This window comes from Camelus bactrianus, chromosome 6 (genome assembly GCF_048773025.1).
Source record: "Camelus bactrianus isolate YW-2024 breed Bactrian camel chromosome 6, ASM4877302v1, whole genome shotgun sequence".
NCBI lineage: Eukaryota > Metazoa > Chordata > Mammalia > Artiodactyla > Camelidae > Camelus > Camelus bactrianus.
Window position 1 is genome coordinate 62,829,550 of NC_133544.1, and position 21,348 is coordinate 62,850,897.

The 21,348-nt window shown below is 55.7% G+C and overlaps 1 protein-coding gene across 7 annotated transcripts in view; it reads left to right on the plus strand.

Annotated features, from left to right (window-relative positions):
* Positions 1-228: 228 nt before the first annotated feature.
* The window catches only part of LOC105068784 (myosin-6), a 59,568-nt gene continuing 38,448 nt past the window's right edge, over positions 229-21,348 (plus strand). For 2 of the 7 annotated variants that reach the window (XM_074365748.1, XM_074365750.1), the window contains exons 1-32: positions 1,745-2,143; positions 2,469-2,681; positions 3,885-4,028; positions 4,277-4,433; positions 4,531-4,558; positions 4,811-4,922; positions 5,176-5,268; positions 5,961-6,024; positions 6,262-6,360; positions 6,823-6,926; positions 7,012-7,150; positions 8,642-8,910; positions 9,185-9,355; positions 10,482-10,791; positions 11,509-11,579; positions 11,869-11,956; positions 12,054-12,171; positions 12,311-12,434; positions 12,717-12,853; positions 14,097-14,352; positions 14,497-14,739; positions 14,895-15,071; positions 15,355-15,500; positions 16,605-16,695; positions 17,393-17,782; positions 17,932-18,058; positions 18,222-18,340; positions 19,113-19,309; positions 19,828-20,011; positions 20,178-20,343; positions 20,436-20,560; positions 20,980-21,288. In XM_074365748.1, coding sequence (XP_074221849.1) covers positions 2,481-2,681; positions 3,885-4,028; positions 4,277-4,433; positions 4,531-4,558; positions 4,811-4,922; positions 5,176-5,268; positions 5,961-6,024; positions 6,262-6,360; positions 6,823-6,926; positions 7,012-7,150; positions 8,642-8,910; positions 9,185-9,355; positions 10,482-10,791; positions 11,509-11,579; positions 11,869-11,956; positions 12,054-12,171; positions 12,311-12,434; positions 12,717-12,853; positions 14,097-14,352; positions 14,497-14,739; positions 14,895-15,071; positions 15,355-15,500; positions 16,605-16,695; positions 17,393-17,782; positions 17,932-18,058; positions 18,222-18,340; positions 19,113-19,309; positions 19,828-20,011; positions 20,178-20,343; positions 20,436-20,560; positions 20,980-21,288 — 4,959 coding nt within the window. In that variant the 5' untranslated portion in view covers positions 1,745-2,143; positions 2,469-2,480. Of the gene's footprint in view, positions 246-1,744; positions 2,144-2,468; positions 2,682-3,884; positions 4,029-4,276; positions 4,434-4,530; positions 4,559-4,810; positions 4,923-5,175; positions 5,269-5,960; positions 6,025-6,261; positions 6,361-6,822; positions 6,927-7,011; positions 7,151-8,641; positions 8,911-9,184; positions 9,356-10,481; positions 10,792-11,508; positions 11,580-11,868; positions 11,957-12,053; positions 12,172-12,310; positions 12,435-12,716; positions 12,854-14,096; positions 14,353-14,496; positions 14,740-14,894; positions 15,072-15,354; positions 15,501-16,604; positions 16,696-17,392; positions 17,783-17,931; positions 18,059-18,221; positions 18,341-19,112; positions 19,310-19,827; positions 20,012-20,177; positions 20,344-20,435; positions 20,561-20,979; positions 21,289-21,348 lie in introns of those variants that run through there. The other 5 variants (XM_074365749.1, XM_074365751.1, XM_074365752.1 and 2 more) reach the window with 5 other exon arrangements.

Genomic DNA, 21,348 nt, shown 5'->3' on the forward strand with positions numbered 1-21,348 from the left:
TCTAGAGCTATATTGAGAGGTGACAGGAGTTGGGATGGGAGGTGGGGAGCTGGGTGTGAGGGTATGGGGGAAAGCCAGGGCAGGGAAGCCTGGCATTGTTTCCTGAACACAATGTCCACTTAGTCATAACAGGCACGGCCTGCTGAAGACCTGACACCTACTGCCTCTGAGAGGTGGCATCACAGAGGATGGGGAAGGGGGCCTGGAGGGCCAGGGCACTTGGGGACACCCATGAAGAAGGACATGTGAGTATGAGCCCCTTGAGGATTGGGAGGGGGCAGCGGAGTCCCGCCTGGGGCGGGGGGACTGCAGAGCCCCAGCCCCACCCCCAGCCCTGTGGAATGCGGAGCCTGGGGCCCAGCTGGTGTAAATCCCTGGGCCTGCCCGGGCCCCAGCCAGCCTCAGGAGCACCTGCACCCTCTGGCAGCCCAGAGAGGCGGAAGGGAGCAGCACCCCCCCTCCTGCCTCGGGCCCTGGGATTAACGCCTCCTGCCTCTCCCCATCCCTACCCTGACCACACTGGGAGCAGAGGGTGGCAGTGGCAGGGTAAAAGCTTCTGCGTGCAAATGTGTGTTTCAGTCTGCATAACAGCAAGTAGGAAAATCTGCAAGCTTAAGTGTGTAAGTGAAAAGTCTGCCTGTGTATAGTTAAGAATGGGCATGGACCCGTGGTGGTGAAGTCCTTATGTGAGGGTGCTGGACTGCAGGTCTGAGTGCAAACCTGCTGTGGTGGCCTGGGGGAATCCCTTCCCCTGTTTGAGAGGCTGGACAGTGGCCACTGTATCGGGAGCATCAGGGGAGGGGCTGGGGACTCCAAATGTGTCCCCAAAGTAGTGCAGCCTCAAGTTCCCAGGAGGACCCCTGCTTGGAGACTTGGGGAGCAGAGGGAAATCAGGACCACATGGAGAGGGGGCAGCATGGAAATTCTTTTCCTGACAAAGGGAAACTGAGCCAAGGACCCAGGCAGCAGAGCCCCTCCCTGGGCATCCTGGCTCCAGCTCCCAGTCACCAGCACCTTCAGACTCCAGGCCGTGGTGAGGACAGGCCAGGGAGGAAAGGAGGGGGTAGGGAAGAGGGGAGGGGAGCCCATGGTTGGGGGGCAGGGGACAAGCATCTGGCCTGCAGGAGAAGGTGACCCTCACCCAGTGTGCTCAATTCACCCTTCAGGTTAAAAATAACCAAGGTAAGGGCCTGCTGGGGCGGGGGAGGTGGTATGAGAGGTCCTGTCTTCCCACTATCTGCCCATCAGTCCTTTGGAGGGGAGGAATGTGCCCAAGGACTAAAAAAAGGCCCTGGAGCCAGAGGGGCTAGTACGACAGACCTTTCATGGGCAAATCAGGAGGCTCTGTTGTCCTCTTGTCACCTCTGGAGCCAAGGGATCAAAGGAGGAGGAGCTGAGAGGGGGAAGAGGTGGGAGGGAGGGTCCCTCCGGAAGGGCTCCAAATTTAGGCAGAGGGTGGGGGCAGTGGGATATAAAGGAGCCAGCTCCCCAGACACACTGACATTCCTCTGAGCCAGGTAAGACAGGCTTTGGGGTGGGGGCTGTGGCCGCCCTCAGAGCCACCATCTTGAGGAGAATGGGGTGCAGGTCAGTCAGAGGTCCAAGGGCTCTGCTAGCGCTTTCCCCAGCACTGGGGAGTCCCCACTGACAGTGGGGGGGTTCTAAGGGGAAAGCCAGTAACGTCTTTCCTTCTCCTATCTGCATTTCCTCCCCTGCATCTGTCTTCTCCTGCTTTCTGTGTCCTCCACGCTCCTTCTCCCTCCTTGGATGGCTTCCCTCTCTTTGTCCAGTTTTATTTTGCCTCTCGGTCTTTGTCAGTACTTGTCACTATCATTCTTCTTTGTGCGTCTCTCCTCCTGCCCGTCCTTCTTGGCTGTGTGTTCTAATTCCCTCGCTTCTCTCTGTTTCCAACTCGGATTCCACAACCCGCTCCTTGCACTTTTACTAACTGTGCATCCTTTCTTTCCTGCCTCTCTGCCTCTCTGCCTCTCATCTCACCCTGACTCCCCATTTTGGTCTTACTTCTCCCCATCAGACTGCCTTCATTGTTCATTTTCCTCACCTGTTCTCTCTGCCTGGCTCTACCTCTGTGGCTCCATCCACGGTCTATCGGCTCCAGGATTCTCTGTGAAGAGATAACCAGGTGAGAACCACCCCAGTTTTCTCCTGAGAGCCAGGTTCCTGGACCAGGGCCAGCCGTCTCTCCTCTGAGCAGCTCAGCACCCCGCCTTGGCAAACTCCAGCCAATTCTATCCCACACAGACACCTCACAAACTCTTCTTCAGCATCACATCAGAGGGCAAGGGAAGCAGAACCTGAGTAAGGGAGGGCTGGACCCAGGCCAGGTGCTTCTCAGTGGGGGAGTTGAGAGTGATAGGGCCCAGGTGGTGAGGTGGGGCAGGGAGTCGGGGTACAGAGGGCAGTGCCACCCACCGAGGCCTGGGCCCTTCTGTTTCAATTGACTGTAGAGGAGCGACAAGATGACGGACACCCAGATGGCCGATTTTGGGGCGGCAGCCCCGTACCTCCGCAAGTCGGAGAAGGAGCGTCTAGAGGCCCAGACCCGGCCCTTTGACATCCGCACCGAGTGCTTCGTGCCTGATGACAAGGAGGAGTTCGTCAAGGCCAAGATCCTGTCCAAGGAGGGAGGCAAGGTCACTGCCGAGACGGAGACAGGCAAGGTGTGTGGGGCACAGCAGAGGGGGGTGGTGCAGGGGTGGAGCCACTAGCAGCAGGAGCTGAAGGGCCTTGAAGAAGAGCCAAAGCCAGTGGGGGTGAAGGACGAGCCCAGCTGGAGAAGCCCAGCATCTGAGTGAGAACCCTGACCTTGTTAGATCTGAGCAGGTGTGACAGGTGCCACCCCCCAGGGATGCACACCCCTTGCCAGAGAGGATGCTGGAAGCAGGAAGCTTTAGCTGGTTACCTCCTCAGAGCAGTCTTATAGATAAAGAAGACACAGACACAGCATCAAATGAGCTCCCTTCTTGAACTTGTATCCCTCCTCTCTGTGCCTGTTTCTTCCATGGACCAACTCTCTCCAGACCTCCCCAACCATGCCAAGAGCAAACTCTTAGTCCCAGTGAACACAAAGAGCAAGAGCCCTTGAGCTGAATGCTCAGTCGGGGCTGGTGACTGGCACTCAGAAGTCCACAGTCCCTGGTCCCTCATGCCAGCGGTGAGAACTGCCCCTGGTCACCAGCAGCGACTCAGAAGTACGTGCCTTGCAGACATGCTGACTGACTGTTGTGCCCCATTGAGGCGTGCAACAAGAGACCACAACCTGCTCGCAGCTTGGACCCCGAAAACCCAGCTCTGCCACTAGCAGCCACCATATTGGCAAATCATTCAGTTATTCAATCTGCAGTTCCTCCACTATTAAACATGCTGGAATAGCTACCTGCAGGATCTCATGACCTGAGGGCCTGGTAAACTGACTGGTGGCAATCAAGGCAGACAGTGACTGGTGGGGAGTGCAGGGTAGATGGGAGAGATGTTTTTCTGAGGTTTTCCCTGAGCAACTGATGCCCTGAAACACTGTCCCCAGGAGTCAGGGTAAGGTGTGTGTGCACAGATCAGAGAGCAGCCAGCCCCTTTGTATTTTTGTTCCTAAACACCTGAAGCAGGGACTGAAAGGGGATGCTTATGGGCACAGGGTTGGGGAACTGGCAAGACATGGGGACTCTAGGACTGTTAGTAGGATGCGAGAGACTGTGGGCAAGTAAGCTATCTGGCATCATAGAGAGCTATAGGGTAGGGCCCAGGCACTGGTGAGAAAAGAGCTGGGGGACCAAGGCTAGATGATGGCCTGTGTTTTGGGCAGAGGTAAGTGGGCAAGGCTGGCGAGGGTCCTGGTGGGAGTAGGGTCACCCATGCCTCCTCCCCAGACGGTGACCGTGAAGGAGGACCAGGTGTTGCAGCAGAACCCGCCCAAGTTCGACAAGATCGAGGACATGGCCATGCTGACCTTCCTGCATGAGCCCGCAGTGCTTTTCAACCTCAAGGAGCGCTACGCGGCCTGGATGATCTATGTGAGTGCACCCTGCATGCGGCAGGCAGCCCATCCTGCATGGAGTCCAAAGTAGGCCAGGGTGACTCTCTCGAGGGAAGGGGGTCAGAACTCTCCCAAAGGGCCCAGGACCCCCCGTCCCCTCCCCACCCTGGTCAGCTGCAGGAAGAGAGGAGCCAGCAGGGGAGACCAGGGCCTCCTCTGCCTGTCACCACTGCCCGTCCCCTCCTGGGCTCCCTGCTCCAACTTCTCATGACTGCCCTGCTTCAGACCTACTCCGGCCTCTTCTGCGTCACTGTCAACCCCTACAAGTGGCTGCCAGTGTACAACGCCGAGGTGGTGGCTGCCTACCGGGGCAAGAAGAGGAGTGAGGCGCCGCCCCACATCTTCTCCATCTCTGACAACGCCTACCAGTACATGCTGACAGGTGGGCTGGCAGCCCTGTCCTACGGCCCCTGAGCCCCACACCCATGGACCTGGGCCCTCAGCCCTGAACCCATCACCTCTCCTCTTTTCTCTTCCAGATCGGGAGAACCAGTCCATCCTCATCACGTGAGTGAGCACCATCCACCCACAGAGGAGCCTGATGTGCTGGGATGGGGGGAGGTTTAAGGCTGTGACTGCAAGGAACTGGGCCCTCTCAAGAGTGCTGGAGTGACTTATGGCGATGGGCAGATTCTGCAGGGAGCTGGACCCTGGTAGAGGAAATTAGATGATTGGGACTCTGAGGGAAGAGGGTGCAGTATATACTTTGAATGGAGAACAGTGGGAACCTGGGTTCTGATGAGTCCCTGTCACCTCCAGTGGAGAATCCGGGGCAGGGAAGACTGTGAACACGAAACGTGTCATCCAGTACTTTGCCAGCATTGCAGCCATAGGTGACCGTGGCAAGAAGGACAATGTCAACACAAACAAGGTACAGGGTGGGCCACAGCCTCAGCAGAGGGGTTCTGGGAGGCAGGCTGACCCAGTGACCCCTAGCCCTGCCCTGGGGAACAGTGCAGACAGCACCCCTGAGCCCAGTGCTCAAGACCTTCCTGGCAGGAGACACATACTCTGAGGTCCTTTTGGAGCCACAGACCCACCAGCAGTCCACCCAGCCCCCTTCCCCTTCCCCTCCCACCACCGCCTGGAGGTGAACTGGAGATGGAGCCCCATTCCCTTCACAGGGCACCCTGGAGGACCAGATCATCCAGGCCAACCCTGCCCTGGAGGCCTTCGGCAACGCCAAGACCGTCCGGAATGACAACTCCTCCCGTTTCGTGAGTGCGCTTGACCACTGCCAACTGGCCTCACGTGGCCTTGACCCAAAAAGGAGGGTGCAGTTTTGCCAATAGTCACCACACCTGGTTGATTGCCCTGCGTTTAGTATTGGGTTATCAATTAGCATGCACACTTTAAATCCCCCCCATTCAGCCTGGTCCCCAAGTTCTGGGAACTCAAGAAAAGAGATTCAGAACCACCACAGCTGCTCCATAGCCAATTAACAGAGCTGATTTTGGTCACATTCTAGATTTTTCTTAGGACTGTTTCCAAAGCTCTTCCACACTGGAAGTAGGAAGTGAGCATGGGTGTTGGAGCCAATTCCCCAGCTTTTCACCTGCCCAGCAAGTCCCCACGCCTCTCTGAGCCCCAGTTCCTTCATCTATGAGACAGAGGTAGTAATATCTACCTTGTGGATTATTGGGAGGATTATATGAGATCATATCAGAGGTACAAACAGGACGCACTCTACCTGTGTTCATTCCTGTGCCGTTGTTTCTGCTCGGAGATCCCAGTGTGGTTTTGGGGGATGGGAATCCTCTCTGCTGTTTTACTTATACTAAACTGGGACCTCAAAGAGGTCGTTTACATTTCCAGAACCATCCAGGGCATTCTGGGTTGCACTAAGGTCCAGGATCTCCATCTGTCTCTTCTGGCCAGCTCCCTCACTCTTTGTCTCATTTGCCCCCAGGGGAAATTCATCAGGATCCACTTTGGAGCCACAGGAAAGTTGGCTTCTGCAGACATAGAGACCTGTGAGTACCCAGGGCACCCTGCCCACCCCTCCAGATCCTCCACCTCTGCCTTCTTTCCCCGCTGGGCACCCCTATCTCATCATCTCCCCTCCATCTTCTGTCTGTCTACATTTCCGTCGGTTTTAGAATTCTTCCTTTAAACCACTTGCCAAAGGAGCCTTTCTCTCCTGATCTCCACCCTTTTGCTGGCTCGCCTCTCTCTCCTTCCTTATCTGCCTTCCCTCTTCCTCACTTCAGACCTCCTGGAGAAGTCCCGGGTGATCTTCCAGCTGAAGGCTGAGAGGAATTACCACATCTTCTACCAGATCCTGTCCAACAAGAAGCCAGAGCTGCTGGGTGAGCCCGGCTCGATGCCCCTGCTGCCCCCAGCGCCCTCCACAAGCCTGCCTGTGCAGGGCAGCGCCCTCTTCCTCCTCACTCACCCGGCTGCCCTGCTCACCTCCCTCCTCCCTCCATCTGCTCAATGCCTTTCTCTTCCTCCCCCACCTTGGACCTGCCTGCGTCTCCTCTTGCCTCCCTTTCCACCCTTCCTTGTCCTATTTCTCTTCCTCCTTGTTGATTTTCTCCTTCTCTTCTGCATTTGCCCCACCTCCTCCCACCTATCACTCTCCCACCATCCCGCCTGCCCTGGGTCCTGCTACCCACTTTTCCTTTTCTTCTGGATCCTCCCCTTGGTCCTTGCTGACTGTTCTCCTCTCTACCTGCTCCGGCTCCTTTCCTTCCTTCTCCCCACCCCTCCCCCCACCGTACCCCTCCCCCACCCCGTCCCCTGCCCTGCCCCTCCCCTCGCCTGGACAGACATGCTACTGGTCACCAACAATCCCTACGACTACGCCTATGTGTCCCAGGGGGAGGTGTCCGTGGCCTCCATCGACGACTCCGAGGAGCTCATGGCCACAGATGTGAGTGAGGAGGCAGTGGGAGGGCCCCGGGGCTCCTGGGACACCCGCCCGGGCCGCCAACTCGGCCTCTCTCACCCTGCCCCAGAACGCCTTCGACGTGCTGGGCTTCACTTCTGAGGAGAAAGCCGGCATGTACAAGCTGACGGGCGCCATCATGCACTACGGAAACATGAAGTTCAAGCAGAAGCAGCGGGAGGAGCAGGCGGAGCCTGACGGCACCGAAGGTGGGAGAGCAGGAGGGCGCGCGCCGGCAAGGCCCGAGGTGCTGGGTGTCTGCCCTTCACGCAGAAACAGTCCTCGGGGGGCAGGGTCTCCCACGCTGCGTCCAAAAAGGGTGCCTCGCAACGATTCTTAAGGAGCTATGTTCACGGCACCCATGTTAGGAACACGACAGACAAAGTGGGAGGAAACCGGAAGTGGAGAAGCAGCTGGTCGCAAGGCGGTGCCTTCTCCCGGGGGGCGCTGGCCTCCCCCCCGGGGGGTGGTTCCCCAGCCCCACCGCCCCGACACCATCTGGCTCTGACTCCAGGCCTAATCCTCCCTTAGACCCTTGCCTGAGACCACCCTCCGTCCCAGACAGGCTGGCTCCCAAAGGACCTGAGGCTTATGGGGTAGATGAGTCAGTGAGGGCTGAGGAGGGGCAGGGACATGGGAGAACTAGGCAGACAGGGAGGTGCCCCATCTTCCTGCCAGCTTCTCAACCCCAGCTGCATGGAGCAGAAGTGAATTAGGAAATTTTCCTCCTGTGCCCAAGACTCCCCCAAACCCAGGAAAGCACAGACCTGAGTTCTGCATATCCCCATCACTAATGCCATGTGTATGTGAGGGATTCCAAGCTCTTAGGTGAGCCTCTTGCAGACTCCGCGCCATGTTCTGTTTGGGAAGCAGCAGTTCAGGGGTCAGAACACAGCTCGGGGCATTGACATATCACCCATACCACAGGGCCTCAGTCTCCTCCTCAGTGGAATGGAGCAACAGCCCCTCCCAGCCCCCTCTGGGGCTGTTTCGAGAATCTTTTGAGGAGTTGTGAAGGTGTCAACAGGGCTGAACAAAACCCCAAGAACGTTCCTCTTGGCCAACCTTCATGGACCTTTTCTGTCTGTCTGTCCAGATCAAATACCAAGCCTCAGTTTCACAGTAACATGTCACTAATTATCACAAAACTCTTGAAATTAAACCAAATAAATTCCCTCCAAATAGAGGACATATGTTGGATGCCACATTTGCAGAGCTTGGGGTTGGAGATGGTGCTGTCCAACATACCGTTAGGAACCTTGATTTCCCAGTCAGGTTGGTCAACACATGGCTTCAGAGTAGAGCATTCCCAGTCTTGGGGCACATCCTGGGACTAGGGACAAAGGAGGCAAGGATCAGAGGAGATCTTGTCCCATCAGTCATGTTCCATGCCCTCAAGAGATAAGAGGATTCCTGGGGAGTAGGGGAGCAGTGAGGACATGGTTATAGCAGTGCACTGGCCAGAGACATGCAGGAGATATAAAGACAGAGGCGAGGGGGCTGTGTGATGGGAGGCCCTGGGGTAATAAAGGGGCCTGGGCTCCAGCCTGACTCATACACACACTGGCTGGGTGACCATGACAAGCCTTGTAGCCTTCAGGCCCTTGCAGCTCTTTAATAAGAGTGGTAGGACCTGATGGCCTGGTCAGGGAAGGAGGGTCTGTTGAAAGTGTTTGCTTACCTCTTTCCTTCTCCACCAGATGCCGACAAGTCTGCCTACCTCATGGGGCTGAATTCAGCAGATCTGCTTAAGGGGCTGTGCCATCCTCGAGTGAAAGTGGGCAATGAGTACGTCACCAAGGGGCAGAACGTCCAGCAGGTGTATTACTCTATCGGGGCGCTGGCCAAGGCAGTGTATGAGAAGATGTTCAACTGGATGGTGACGCGGATCAACGCCACCCTGGAGACCAAGCAGCCGCGCCAGTACTTCATAGGGGTCCTGGACATCGCTGGCTTCGAGATCTTTGACGTGAGCAGGGGAGCCCCAGGGGCGGGAGAACAGTAAATCACTTGGTGGCACAAGCAGCCATCCCTGGCTGAGCTGGCTACAGACCAGGCGGGAAAGGCGATGGGCTGAGCAGTGATAGAGACAGTCATGTGTCTTCAGGGGGCTCTCCCTCCCCGCCCTGACAAGGGAGGGACCAGCCACACTCCTTGCCGGGCTGGACACAGCCCTGGGCTGACCCCGTGGGCCACACAGACACCTGCCCACCTGACCCGCTCCCGCCCTCCCTGCCCCGCAGTTCAACAGCTTTGAGCAGCTCTGCATCAACTTCACCAATGAGAAGCTGCAGCAGTTCTTCAACCACCACATGTTCGTGCTAGAGCAGGAGGAGTACAAGAAGGAGGGCATCGAGTGGGAGTTCATCGACTTCGGCATGGACTTGCAGGCCTGCATCGACCTCATCGAGAAGGTGCTGCCTCGGCCCCTCTGCCTGGTTCCCCTTCCCTGCCATCCCAGACAAAGTGGCAGCCCTGTCCCTCCACACCCAGGAGACTAGTCCCAGAATCCCAAGCCTCCCTCCAGGCCCCGCTTCTACCCACTGTGATGGGCAGACAGATCCAGCCCTTCCTTCCCTTCTCTCCCTAGCACCTAGGACTTTGTCCGGGTGGTAGTCACCTCCCGGGGTCTTAAGAAGGGATGGAGTAAAGGAGAGGACTCCTGGGCCCTCTAACACCCCAGGAGAAGTGTCATTAGTGGAAAGACCCTAGGCTGAAACTAGACACTTTGGCTTGCTGTCCTCTCCCTGGTGGCTGAGGATAAATCCGTCTTCAGCCCCTCTTGTCTATGGAGGTTCCTCAGAGGAGACAGGACAGAGCTGGCGGGAGGCCCCTAGTGCTGACTTGCTCTCAATGTGTCTTTGCACTTTGCTGATGGAGGCCAGAGCCTGCGGTAACTGACCCTCCCCCAGCCCAGCCCCAGCCATTCAGAAAACAGGAGCTTCCCCACAAGCTTTGAGTGGTTATCCAGGATTCTGCTCTTCCAGAGGCCTCAGGTTTCCCCTGAAATTGTGTGGAAAAACATGTGTGCATGTGTGTATGTCTACATGCACTTTTCTGAGGACAAAGTCTTTGGATTCATCAAATTCTCATAGGATTCCTGCCCCAAGAAAAGTCATGAACCGCCACACTTTCAGGACATTGTGCAGAACCTACACCCTTCTAACCACCCCTTGAAGGATTATTACCCTTATAGACACGGGTCTGGCCTGCCCTGCAGCCTGGTGCCTCTGCCACACATCTGTCCCTTCCCTCACTCTGCTCTGGGGCAGGGAGCCATACAGGAAAAAGGGGCTGTTCTGGGAACCCTGAGGAACCCTAGAGGGGACTAGGAGTACAAGGCTCTTCTCTGGGTCCACTGGGGCCAGATCTGAATGTATTTGGATTTAGGTTAATTCCAGGAATATTGGCTTCCTGTGTCAGGAACCAGTGCGGGCTCTGTGGCCTGCCAGCTACACTGGGCTGCGGTCTCTCCTGTCGGGGTGTGGGACTCTGCACACCTGGGAGTACACTCAGTGCTGCTCTCCCCTCCACCCTCAGCCCATGGGCATCATGTCCATCCTGGAGGAGGAGTGCATGTTCCCCAAGGCCACCGACATGACCTTCAAGGCCAAGCTGTTCGACAACCACCTGGGCAAGTCCGCCAACTTCCAGAAGCCGCGTAACATCAAGGGCAAGCCGGAAGCCCACTTCTCCCTGATCCACTATGCCGGCACCGTGGACTACAACATCCTGGGCTGGCTGGAAAAGAACAAGGACCCGCTCAACGAGACGGTGGTGGACTTGTACAAGAAGTCCTCCCTCAAGCTTATGGCCACACTCTTTTCCACCTACGCCTCCGCTGATTCCGGTAAGAGGGCAGCACCGGCACTGGGCCAGGGTGGTTCTGGAGATGCTAGGGGCCTGGGTCCCGCTGCTTCAAAGCACACAACTCTAAAGGCAGAAGGGAGCCCGTGAGTCACAGGATGGAGGGGCAGGCGATCCCACAGCAGCTCATCCGTACCCTTCTGTGGGAGGGCTGTTTTCCCCTCTGTGTTATGGGTGTTGGTGTACGTGTTGTGTGTCTCCTCTAGACTGAGAGCAACTGAAGATCGGGGTGGGGTGACACACGCATCTCTGCAGCAGGCCTGGCGTAGAGCCGTGGAGGTCACAGGAAATGTTGAGATCATCACTGAATACATGGTAGAACTAATAAGCCTCCCATTCAGAGAAGGAAGGGTGAGGGTGTGGATTGAAATGACGAGGGTAAAGTACAGAAGAAAAGTAGAAAATGGAAAGATATAAGCATAAGGGCGGGGCCAAAAGAAGATGGAGAAGAGCACTATTATTATTATATGATATTATTTCAACGCCTGCTGTGTGGGAAGCACCAGGAGGCGCCCTACATGCTTGATCTTTTCTAATCTTCTTCACATCATTTAAAGCTAGTTACTCTCCTCCTCATGGGAAAAGTGAGACTTGGAGAATAACTTGCCCAAAGTCACACGGGTAGTGAGCAGCAGAGTTCTGCCCCTGCCCAAGGGCTCCTCTGTTTCCTCTTGTTCATCACTCCTTCTCTTGTTATTAGGAGATAGCAGTAAAAGCAAAGGAGGCAAGAAAAAGGGCTCATCATTTCAGACTGTGTCGGCCCTCCACCGGGTAAGAAATGCCCAGAGATGCCAAGAGACCTGTGGTGGGCAGGCCCAGCCCAGTACGTTTTTGTCTGTACCGCCCTAACCTGATGCTCAGAGTTTGGGGAGGAAAGAAGCTAGAGTTATGTGGTGGTTTGGGGGCATGTAAATACTACACAAGCCTGAACTCACATAAATTATGTGTCTGCTCCCTGTCCCTGTGAGGGTTCTGGTAACAGGCTGTTGGGAGCCCAGGTCTCGGGGACCAAAGGGGTGGCCCCTGTGGTTCCTGACCTCCAACTCTCATCCACCCCTAGGAGAATCTGAACAAGCTGATGACCAACCTGAGGACCACCCACCCTCACTTTGTGCGCTGCATCATCCCCAATGAGCGGAAGGCTCCCGGTAAGCAATGCAGAAGGGTCTAGTCTGGAAAGGACACTTAGCATCCACTTGCCCTAAAGTTGACCCCTTCCCCCTTCCCCCTTCCCTCCTACCACAGGGGTGATGGATAACCCCCTGGTCATGCACCAGCTGCGCTGCAACGGCGTGCTGGAGGGCATCCGCATCTGCAGGAAGGGCTTCCCCAACCGCATCCTCTACGGGGATTTCCGGCAGCGGTAGGTACCGGGGAGTCCCAGGTCTCAGGGAACAGTGGGAACCTGGGCGGCCATGGTAGGAGGGGAGTCTTCAGGTGACCTCGGTGGGCAGAGCAGATCAGTGCAGAACGTGTGTGACTCCGGGCACCTTCCTCTCCAGGTATCGCATCCTGAACCCAGCGGCCATCCCTGAGGGTCAGTTCATTGACAGCAGGAAAGGGACAGAGAAACTGCTGGGCTCCCTGGACATTGACCACAACCAGTACAAGTTTGGCCACACCAAGGTGAGTGTAGCGCTCCATAGGATGGAGTTGCAGGACATGGAGCCATGTTGAGTGGAGTAGGTGGGAGTTTGGAAGGCAGACCCCCTGATTCCTGGCTTCTGTATCAACCCGAGGGCTGGAACCCAGGCTTCCTTCCTGTCTTATTTTTCACATTTCACTCCCAGGTCTAGGATGTGCAGGTGATGGGGCCCCAAAGCTCAGCCAGGGTACCCCACCCTCTCCCTCTGCCCTGGGTCCCCTTTTCTGATGCTGCGGCCCCCTTGGCTCTACCTCTTCCCCCAGGTGTTCTTCAAGGCAGGGCTGCTGGGGCTGCTGGAGGAGATGCGAGACGAGAGGCTGAGCCGCATCCTCACCCGCATCCAGGCACAAGCCCGGGGTCTGCTCATGCGCATTGAATTCAAGAAGATCCTGGAGCGCAGGTGAGGCTGGAGGGAAAGAGGGAGGCATTCCCAGAGATGTAAGAGGCAGACATGCAGAGCCAAGTGGTGTGGATCAGAAGACCAGAGTTCAAATTCTGGTCCTATCACTTACTAGCTTGCCTGGGCAAGTGATTTTACCACTCTGAGTCTCATTTTGAATTCTTTAAAAAAAGAAAATTCTTCATAGGGGACTCCAATGAGATACCATTTTAAAACTCTAGGCTGACAAAAATCAAGACATTTGACCCACTGCTTATGGCTGAGTAAATTCGTGCAGTCTCTCTGGAAAACAATTAGTCATTTTCTTCTAAAAAGTCGAACAATTACATTCATTTCAGCCCCACTCCTGAGTGCATTCCTGCACGTGTGAAAAATTCCTGCATGTGTACCAACATGAGACAAAAAGGAATCTTCATAGCAGCATTGGTCAAAATAGCAAAGATCTGGAAACAACTCAAATTTCCATCTGCAGGGGAACGGATAAATATTAGTATAGTCATTCGGGGAAATAATATAAAGCAATGAAAAGGAGGCAACTACAGCTACATGGTACAATATGTTTGAACCTTAAAAGCGTATTTCTGAGTAAACAAGAGCAAGTCACTGAAGGATATATATAGTGTAATGCCATTTTCATAAAGTTCAGAAACAATTTTTAAAATAGCATCCTGTATAAAGATACATGTATGGTTAAAATACTTTTTGAAAAAATTAGGATATGAAAAACATCAGATTCAAGGCACTGGCTGCTTGGGGGGGACCAGGAAGGGGGAGGAGTGAATTCCACAGGTAGAATCAACACTGACAATGCTCTAGTTCTTGTTTGAGTGATGAGTTCAAGGATAGTAATTTTGCTTCATGCTTCATAGCTTACATGTATGTTATAGATAATCTTACGTGGAAAATATCATATTTTTAAAATATTTGAGGTTCTTTTAAGATTAGAAACACTGAACATAGTAGACACTCGACAAGTAGTAACTTCCATAGCTACTAATGCCCCAGTAAGGAAGATATAAACTACCCTTTCATTGAATTGATCAATTAATAAATGTTTATTGAGCAACTCCACGTTCAATGTGGTAATGTTGGGGTGGGGCTGCATTTCAAGGCTACAAACAGGGCTCCTGCCCTCAGGTGCCTACAGACTTGCTTAGAGGGGCTGGGAGCTGAGTGCAGTTGGCCTATGATTGGCAAGTCCTCTTTCATAATGCCCCTCTCTGCCTCCATGTTTCTTTGCCAGGGATGCTCTGCTGGTAATCCAGTGGAACATTCGGGCCTTCATGGGGGTCAAGAATTGGCCATGGATGAAGCTCTACTTCAAGATCAAGCCACTGCTGAAGAGTGCAGAGACCGAAAAGGAGATGGCCACCATGAAGGAGGAGTTTGGGCGCATCAAAGAGTCACTGGAGAAGTCTGAGGCTCGCCGCAAGGAGCTGGAGGAGAAGATGGTGTCCCTGCTGCAGGAGAAGAATGACCTGCAGCTCCAAGTCCAGGCGGTGAGACCACCTCTCCTCTCCTCTCCCCTAGATTATAGCCTATCTCATCACCAGGAGCTACACATCACAGAGCTCCAGCTCTCTTTAAGGATGAATCTCTCCTCTCTTGCATCACCAACTCTCCACTCTGTCCTCTTCTCCCAGGAACAAGACAACCTCAATGATGCAGAGGAGCGTTGTGACCAGCTGATCAAAAACAAGATCCAGCTGGAGGCCAAGGTGAAAGAGATGAATGAGAGGCTAGAGGATGAGGAGGAGATGAACGCCGAGCTCACTGCCAAGAAGCGCAAGCTGGAAGATGAGTGCTCTGAGCTCAAGAAGGACATTGATGACCTGGAGCTCACACTGGCCAAGGTGGAGAAGGAGAAGCACGCAACAGAGAACAAGGTGAGGGCAGCTCCCTCTGGCTCCAGCCCAAGTCTCCTCAGGGTTCCCAGACCTGTATGTGGTCCTGGTCCTGGTCCTTGGCATTGGAGGTCTCCATAGCTGTCTCCAGGCTGGTGACCTTGGAACGTAAAGGGGATGGGGTTCTGGGTTGACAGGTGAAGAACCTGACAGAGGAGATGGCTGGGCTGGACGAGATCATCGCCAAGCTGACCAAGGAGAAGAAAGCTCTGCAAGAGGCCCACCAGCAGGCCCTGGATGACCTTCAGGCCGAGGAGGACAAGGTCAACACCCTGACCAAGGCCAAGGTCAAGCTGGAACAGCAAGTGGACGACGTGAGTAGTAACAACCATGCTCCATCTCTCAGGTCAGGATTTTGCAAGCAACACCAGTGGCCAAAGGGTTCCTCACACCTAGAACTAACTTCCATGACCTCTGGGGCCTGATTCTCTCTATAGTTCCTCACTGAGCTGCATGTCTGAATCCTTTGTGCCTGCAGGGATTTCCCTGCCGGTTTGACTTCCAATCCCACTGGACTTTGGGTTTAGAAGGGAGCTGAAGAGCATGCACTGTGGATCTCAAGCTTTGCACACCTGTTTGTTGTCTTCTCTCCACCAGCTGGAGGGATCCCTGGAGCAGGAGAAGAAGGTACGCATGGACCTGGAGCGAGCCAAGAGGAAGCTGGAGGGAGACCTGAAGCTGACCCAGGAGAGCATCATGGACCTGGAGAATGACAAGCAGCAGCTGGACGAGAGGCTGAAAAAGTAGCGTGTTCCCCGCCCCACTGCCCTTCCTCCTCCTCCGCCCAGCAGCCTGTTGCGCCCATGGCGGTGATAGCTGACCCAAGACATCCGTCCTCAGAGGAAACAGCCTCATGCAGCCTCAATGAGTGGGTGCAAAACTGCGGGCAAAGCCTCCAGGAAGAGGGCTTTCCTCCCCCAGACACGCACATCAGGGCCCCGCAGGCCTCCCTGGCAAAAGTCTAACCCGGATCTCTCGAGCCTTTTCTTCCTGCTGGGCACTCAAAAGGGATGGAAAATAACAGCTTACCCCCTTATACACAAGTCTCTTTGGAGACCACTTGCTTCACACAGAGGAAGGCTCTACACAAAAGCCTCTCAGGAAAGTCCTTTCAGGTCCTTCACAGAGAGTCCCGAGGACCACAGAGAAACGACTCAGCCACCATGTTTGAGCAGCGCAGGGTCTGGGCCATTTGATTGTTCAATGATCCTGTGGTTCCAACTCTTATTGCAAGACCTTCCAAAATGTATAGATCCACTCCCCACACTTGGTAAACAGTGAGTCTGTGGGTTCAGTGTTCAGATAAGCAAGGACTCTAACCCTAAAGCCCCGAGACTCGTCACGATCTGCATCCTCACCAGGAAGTCTTTGCACTTTCCCAGGCACAACACTCGTTGGATGAATGAACAAATATATGATCCCATTGACCCTCAAACTACCTTTTAAGAATGGTACTTCAACCCCACTTACTAAGGAGGAAACAAAGGCTCAGAAAGGTTACCAAATTGCCCAAAGTACCAGTGACAGGATTAAAGACCATCAGAGCTAACAGGGGCCTCTGAGACCATCTAGTCCCACGCACGCATTTTATACACCAAAGAGGAGACCATCTCGGAGCCCAGGTCCCGTCACTCTACCTACAGTGCTTGTCCCAGTACATTTCCTGTTGAGCTTCAATCCCTGAAAGTGTAACATCTTTACACTTTCAGGGACACAACAAAAGCCCTGGAAGCTGTTTTTCTCATGAAATCTGCTCCTCATTTGTGTCATTACCATCTCCAACCACTGGTGGGCCCTCCAGGGGCCCAACTGACCTCCCTTGCTTGACCCTCCCTCCTTCTCTGCAGGAAGGACTTTGAGCTGAATGCCCTCAATGCGAGGATTGAGGATGAGCAGGCCCTGGCCAGCCAGCTGCAGAAGAAGCTCAAAGAGCTTCAGGTAAGCTCTCTGGGCTGGTCCTCAGCCTCTTTGGCCCTCCCCCAGGCTGTCCTCTCCCAGCATTGCAGGCGCTGGCCCTGCATCTGTGAGGGGACATGCTGCGCTATCACAGATCCCCCACGGAGCACCACCAGCAGGGCTGGGGATGCTAGGATGACACAGGGAAAGATCAGGAGAAGCTCATGGGTCTGGGGGCAGAAATCTGGCTTCGTGTGTCAGCTCTGGTTTAGCTGGTGACCGTGGGGAGTCCACTGCCGATCTCTGGGTCTCCATGTCCTCCCCTGTTCCCTGTGGCTCTTGAGGCCCCTTCAGCCCTGATGGTTTGTGACTTCAGGTTTTACCTCTAGAGCACATTTGCCTTTCGTTGTCTGGTCAGACGAACCTGATTCTAACTTCCATGATTTTTGCCACAAAACTGCCTAAAGTGTCTCTAGAACACAGGTCTATCTGTCCTTCTGCAAGAGCAAGCATCAACCACTTTCCTTCCAATAAACAGAATGTACAATCTTCTGACCCGAAGGCAGGCTCACTTGGCTGTCCAGACAATCTTCCCCAAATCCTTTGGTTTCTACCTGTCCACTGCTGGAACTAAGCTGACTGCTATTCTAGACAGGCCAGGAGTCTTCTAGAGCTCTGGGGAGAGGGCTCCAACGGAGGGGATGGGGCGGTGGGTCTGAGCCCCCTGTGTCCGGCCCAGGCACGCATTGAGGAGCTGGAGGAGGAGCTGGAGGCCGAGCGCACTGCCCGGGCCAAGGTGGAGAAGCTGCGCTCAGACCTGACCCGGGAGCTGGAGGAGATCAGCGAGCGTCTGGAGGAGGCCGGCGGGGCCACGTCTGTGCAGATCGAGATGAACAAGAAACGCGAGGCCGAGTTCCAGAAGATGAGGCGGGACCTGGAGGAGGCCACGCTGCAGCACGAGGCCACGGCGGCCGCCCTGCGCAAGAAGCACGCAGACAGCGTGGCCGAGCTGGGCGAGCAGATCGACAACCTGCAGCGTGTGAAGCAGAAGCTGGAGAAGGAGAAGAGCGAGTTCAAGCTGGAGCTGGATGACGTCACCTCCAACATGGAGCAGATCATCAAGGCCAAGGTGGGCTGTGTTCTCCTCCCCCCTCCTCCAGTCCCCTCCAGCCACCTCCACTTTCTGTCCCTGTCTCCTCTCTTCCCTTCTCCTTGAATTGCACCACCCACACCCTTTTAGCTCCTACATCCATCGTATGACTCGCCTTCCTCTCTCAGGCTAACCTGGAGAAGATGTGCCGGACCCTGGAGGACCAGATGAATGAGCACCGGAGCAAGGCCGAGGAGACCCAGCGTTCTGTCAACGACCTCACCAGCCAGCGGGCCAAGCTGCAGACAGAGAACGGTGAGCCCCACCCCCGTCTCCCTGACCTCCTGAGCCACCCAGGCTCGGGTACACACACACACACATACCCCTCTTCAGAGACAGGGCCTGAGGGTTAGGGGAGGAGTTGGGGGTAGAGAGGAGTGACTGACCGAGAGCTGAGTGTGCCTCGGTGCCTCTCCAGGTGAGCTGTCCCGGCAGCTGGATGAGAAGGAGGCGCTGATCTCCCAGCTGACCCGAGGCAAGCTCACCTACACCCAGCAGCTGGAGGACCTCAAGAGGCAGCTGGAGGAGGAGGTTAAGGTGAGGCCTAGACTCAGGCCCCTTGGCCCAGCACACGGGCTGGCCTTGCATCCACATCACTTCCTTTCCCAAGAATGAGGCTTGCTACATAGCATTTTTCCATTTTCCAGAAGAAATAATCGCCCAGACCCTACCATATGCTTCCTAAATGTATTCCCCACACTGAGGCCCTCTGCCTTTCTGGTGCCGTCTCTGAAGGGCACGGACTAAGGGTACCTGGGTCAGGGGGTAGTGAGGTGAGGCAATAAACTAGGGAGGTACGATAGCCTTGGCTGGGCATCGGTATGGGATGTAGGAGCTGCACAAGTGGTCCTGGGATTAGCAGAACAACCTGAAATCTGGAGAAAGAAACTCAACTGGATCCTATTCCTAGCACTTGGCTGGGCTCATGACAAAGGGAAAAGAATATGACTCACAAAAAAGACCAGGGCTCAAACCCTAGCCTGCCTCTTACAGCCTTGGTGATCTTGGGGAAATCACCTAAGCTCTCTGAGCCTCTGTCTCCTGCCTGTAAAATGGGGTGAGGATGCTAACGCCCGCTGCAGGGAGGAGCACGGGGGCGGGGGGGATGGGCATGGAGCGTTTTGTGAACAGTGCAGGGCTGTATGGACTTTCTTTGTTAACAGTACTCAGTTACCATTCCGGATCCACTGGGCTATTAGAGATAGGTGAGGCTGTGGGAGGATGCTGAAATTAGGGTGCGGAGACAGGCAAGGCCTGGAGTCGTGCTACGGGGAAAGCTGAGCCTGCCTCCTGGTGCCGCCTCTCCCAGGCAAAGAATGCCCTGGCCCACGCGCTGCAGTCGGCCAGGCACGACTGTGACCTGCTGCGGGAGCAGTACGAGGAGGAGACAGAGGCCAAGGCCGAGCTGCAGCGCGTCCTTTCCAAGGCCAACTCGGAGGTGGCCCAGTGGAGGACCAAGTACGAGACAGACGCCATCCAGAGGACCGAGGAGCTGGAGGAGGCCAAGTGAGTCCCAGGAGGCCCCCTACCCTGATTCTAAGAGAGGAATGAGCAAGAGGACCTGGTGGGGAGACAGGCAGAGTGGGCATGGGAGGGAGATTTGAGGAGGGTGGAGAAACATGTCGTGTAATAGAGGTGCTTAAGAGGGAGCCTGGATGCTGCGCTGTGAGTGAACCCTGGCTGGCCCTGACTCACTTCCTGTGACGGGCGAGCTTTTGGCCCGGGTTATACCTGCTGCTCACGTATAAGACGAGCAAAAAGCTTGTTGGTCAGAGGAGCTACCGACGATCAGCCTGGGTGGGGAGGGGTGGGGGCTGCCCGTAGGGAGGAGACTCTGTTCTAGGTGCCCACAACTTCAGCTCACTGGAGGCTGGGATTCCAGGGCCTAAAGGGCTGCTCAGTGTCCCAAGGAGCCGTGGGGAGGGGTTGGGTCGTCCTCATGTAGTAGCTCAGCGACTGGGTGGTCCCAAGGCCGGGAGTTTCCCAGGTAGAGTCACACACACACACTTAACTGCCCCGGGCAGGAAGAAGCTGGCCCAGCGGCTCCAGGACGCTGAGGAGGCCGTGGAAGCCGTCAATGCCAAGTGCTCCTCCCTGGAGAAGACCAAGCACCGGCTGCAGAACGAGATCGAGGACCTGATGGTGGATGTGGAGCGCTCCAACGCAGCCGCCGCAGCCCTGGACAAGAAACAGAGGAACTTCGACAAGGTGAGCCCAGGCTTTGGCGGCCGCGGCCAGGGGGCATAGCAGGGGGTCTGGGGTCAGGAACCTCTTCCTCAGGGGCTGGGAGGAGGCTGAGCCCAGGAGAGGGGCCTGGGTCGTCCCTGGAGGTGCGGCTGGGGCTGTGCCGTGAGCCGTGTCCTGTGCCACTCAGATCCTGGCCGAGTGGAAACAGAAGTATGAGGAGTCGCAGTCGGAGCTGGAGTCCTCGCAGAAGGAGGCGCGCTCCCTCAGCACCGAGCTCTTCAAGCTCAAGAACGCCTACGAGGAGTCCCTGGAGCACCTGGAGACCTTCAAGCGGGAGAACAAGAACCTGCAGGGTGCGGCCCGGAGGCTGGGAGGGGCGGTGTGACAGGGAGGGCAGGGGGCTGGGGGAACAGGGGCTTTGAGCTGACCGACCCTCCACCCCCAGAGGAGATCTCCGACCTGACTGAGCAGCTGGGAGAAAGCGGGAAGAGTATTCACGAGCTGGAGAAGGTCCGCAAGCAGCTGGAAGTCGAGAAGCTGGAGCTGCAGTCGGCCCTGGAGGAGGCCGAGGTGAGGGCCTGGCTCTGCCTGCACCCCTGCCTTAGACCCTCTCACTTTTGGGGGAAAGGCTTCTAACTTTTTTCACTACAGGGTGAGGGATCTGGCAAACAAAGGTAAAGGTTTGAATTTGTAGTTATGTAAATCTCTCCGTTCTCTATGACATTTTAGATGGGTCAGGAGCATGCAGTGCTGTTGCTGGAGGGTCTTGGCAACTGTGAGGTCAAAACCATTTCCTCAATAGAGGAAGCCCCGAGTGTCCAGCACCTCCTTCCCCAGAGCACCCTGTGGCCTCGGATGCTGGTCCTACCTCCCTGTCTCTTCCCAGCTCTTCCTCTTCTGGCTGACACCTTGCACCCTCTCCGCCTCCCTCCCCAACCTGCCCTGTGCCCTGACTGTCTACTTCAGACTCTCTCCCCACCCTCCTCCAGGCCTCCCTGGAGCATGAGGAGGGCAAGATCCTCCGGGCCCAGCTGGAGTTCAACCAGATCAAGGCAGAGATCGAGCGGAAGCTGGCGGAGAAGGACGAGGAGATGGAGCAGGCCAAGCGCAACCACCTGCGGGTGGTGGACTCGCTGCAGACCTCCCTGGACGCGGAGACGCGCAGCCGCAATGAGGCCCTGCGGGTGAAGAAGAAGATGGAGGGTGACCTCAACGAGATGGAGATCCAGCTCAGCCACGCCAACCGCATGGCCGCCGAGGCCCAGAAACAAGTCAAGAGCCTCCAGAGCTTGCTGAAGGTACATGGAGACTGTTGGAAGCAGGAAGTCACCTCACCCAGAGAAGGGTAGTGGCCATGT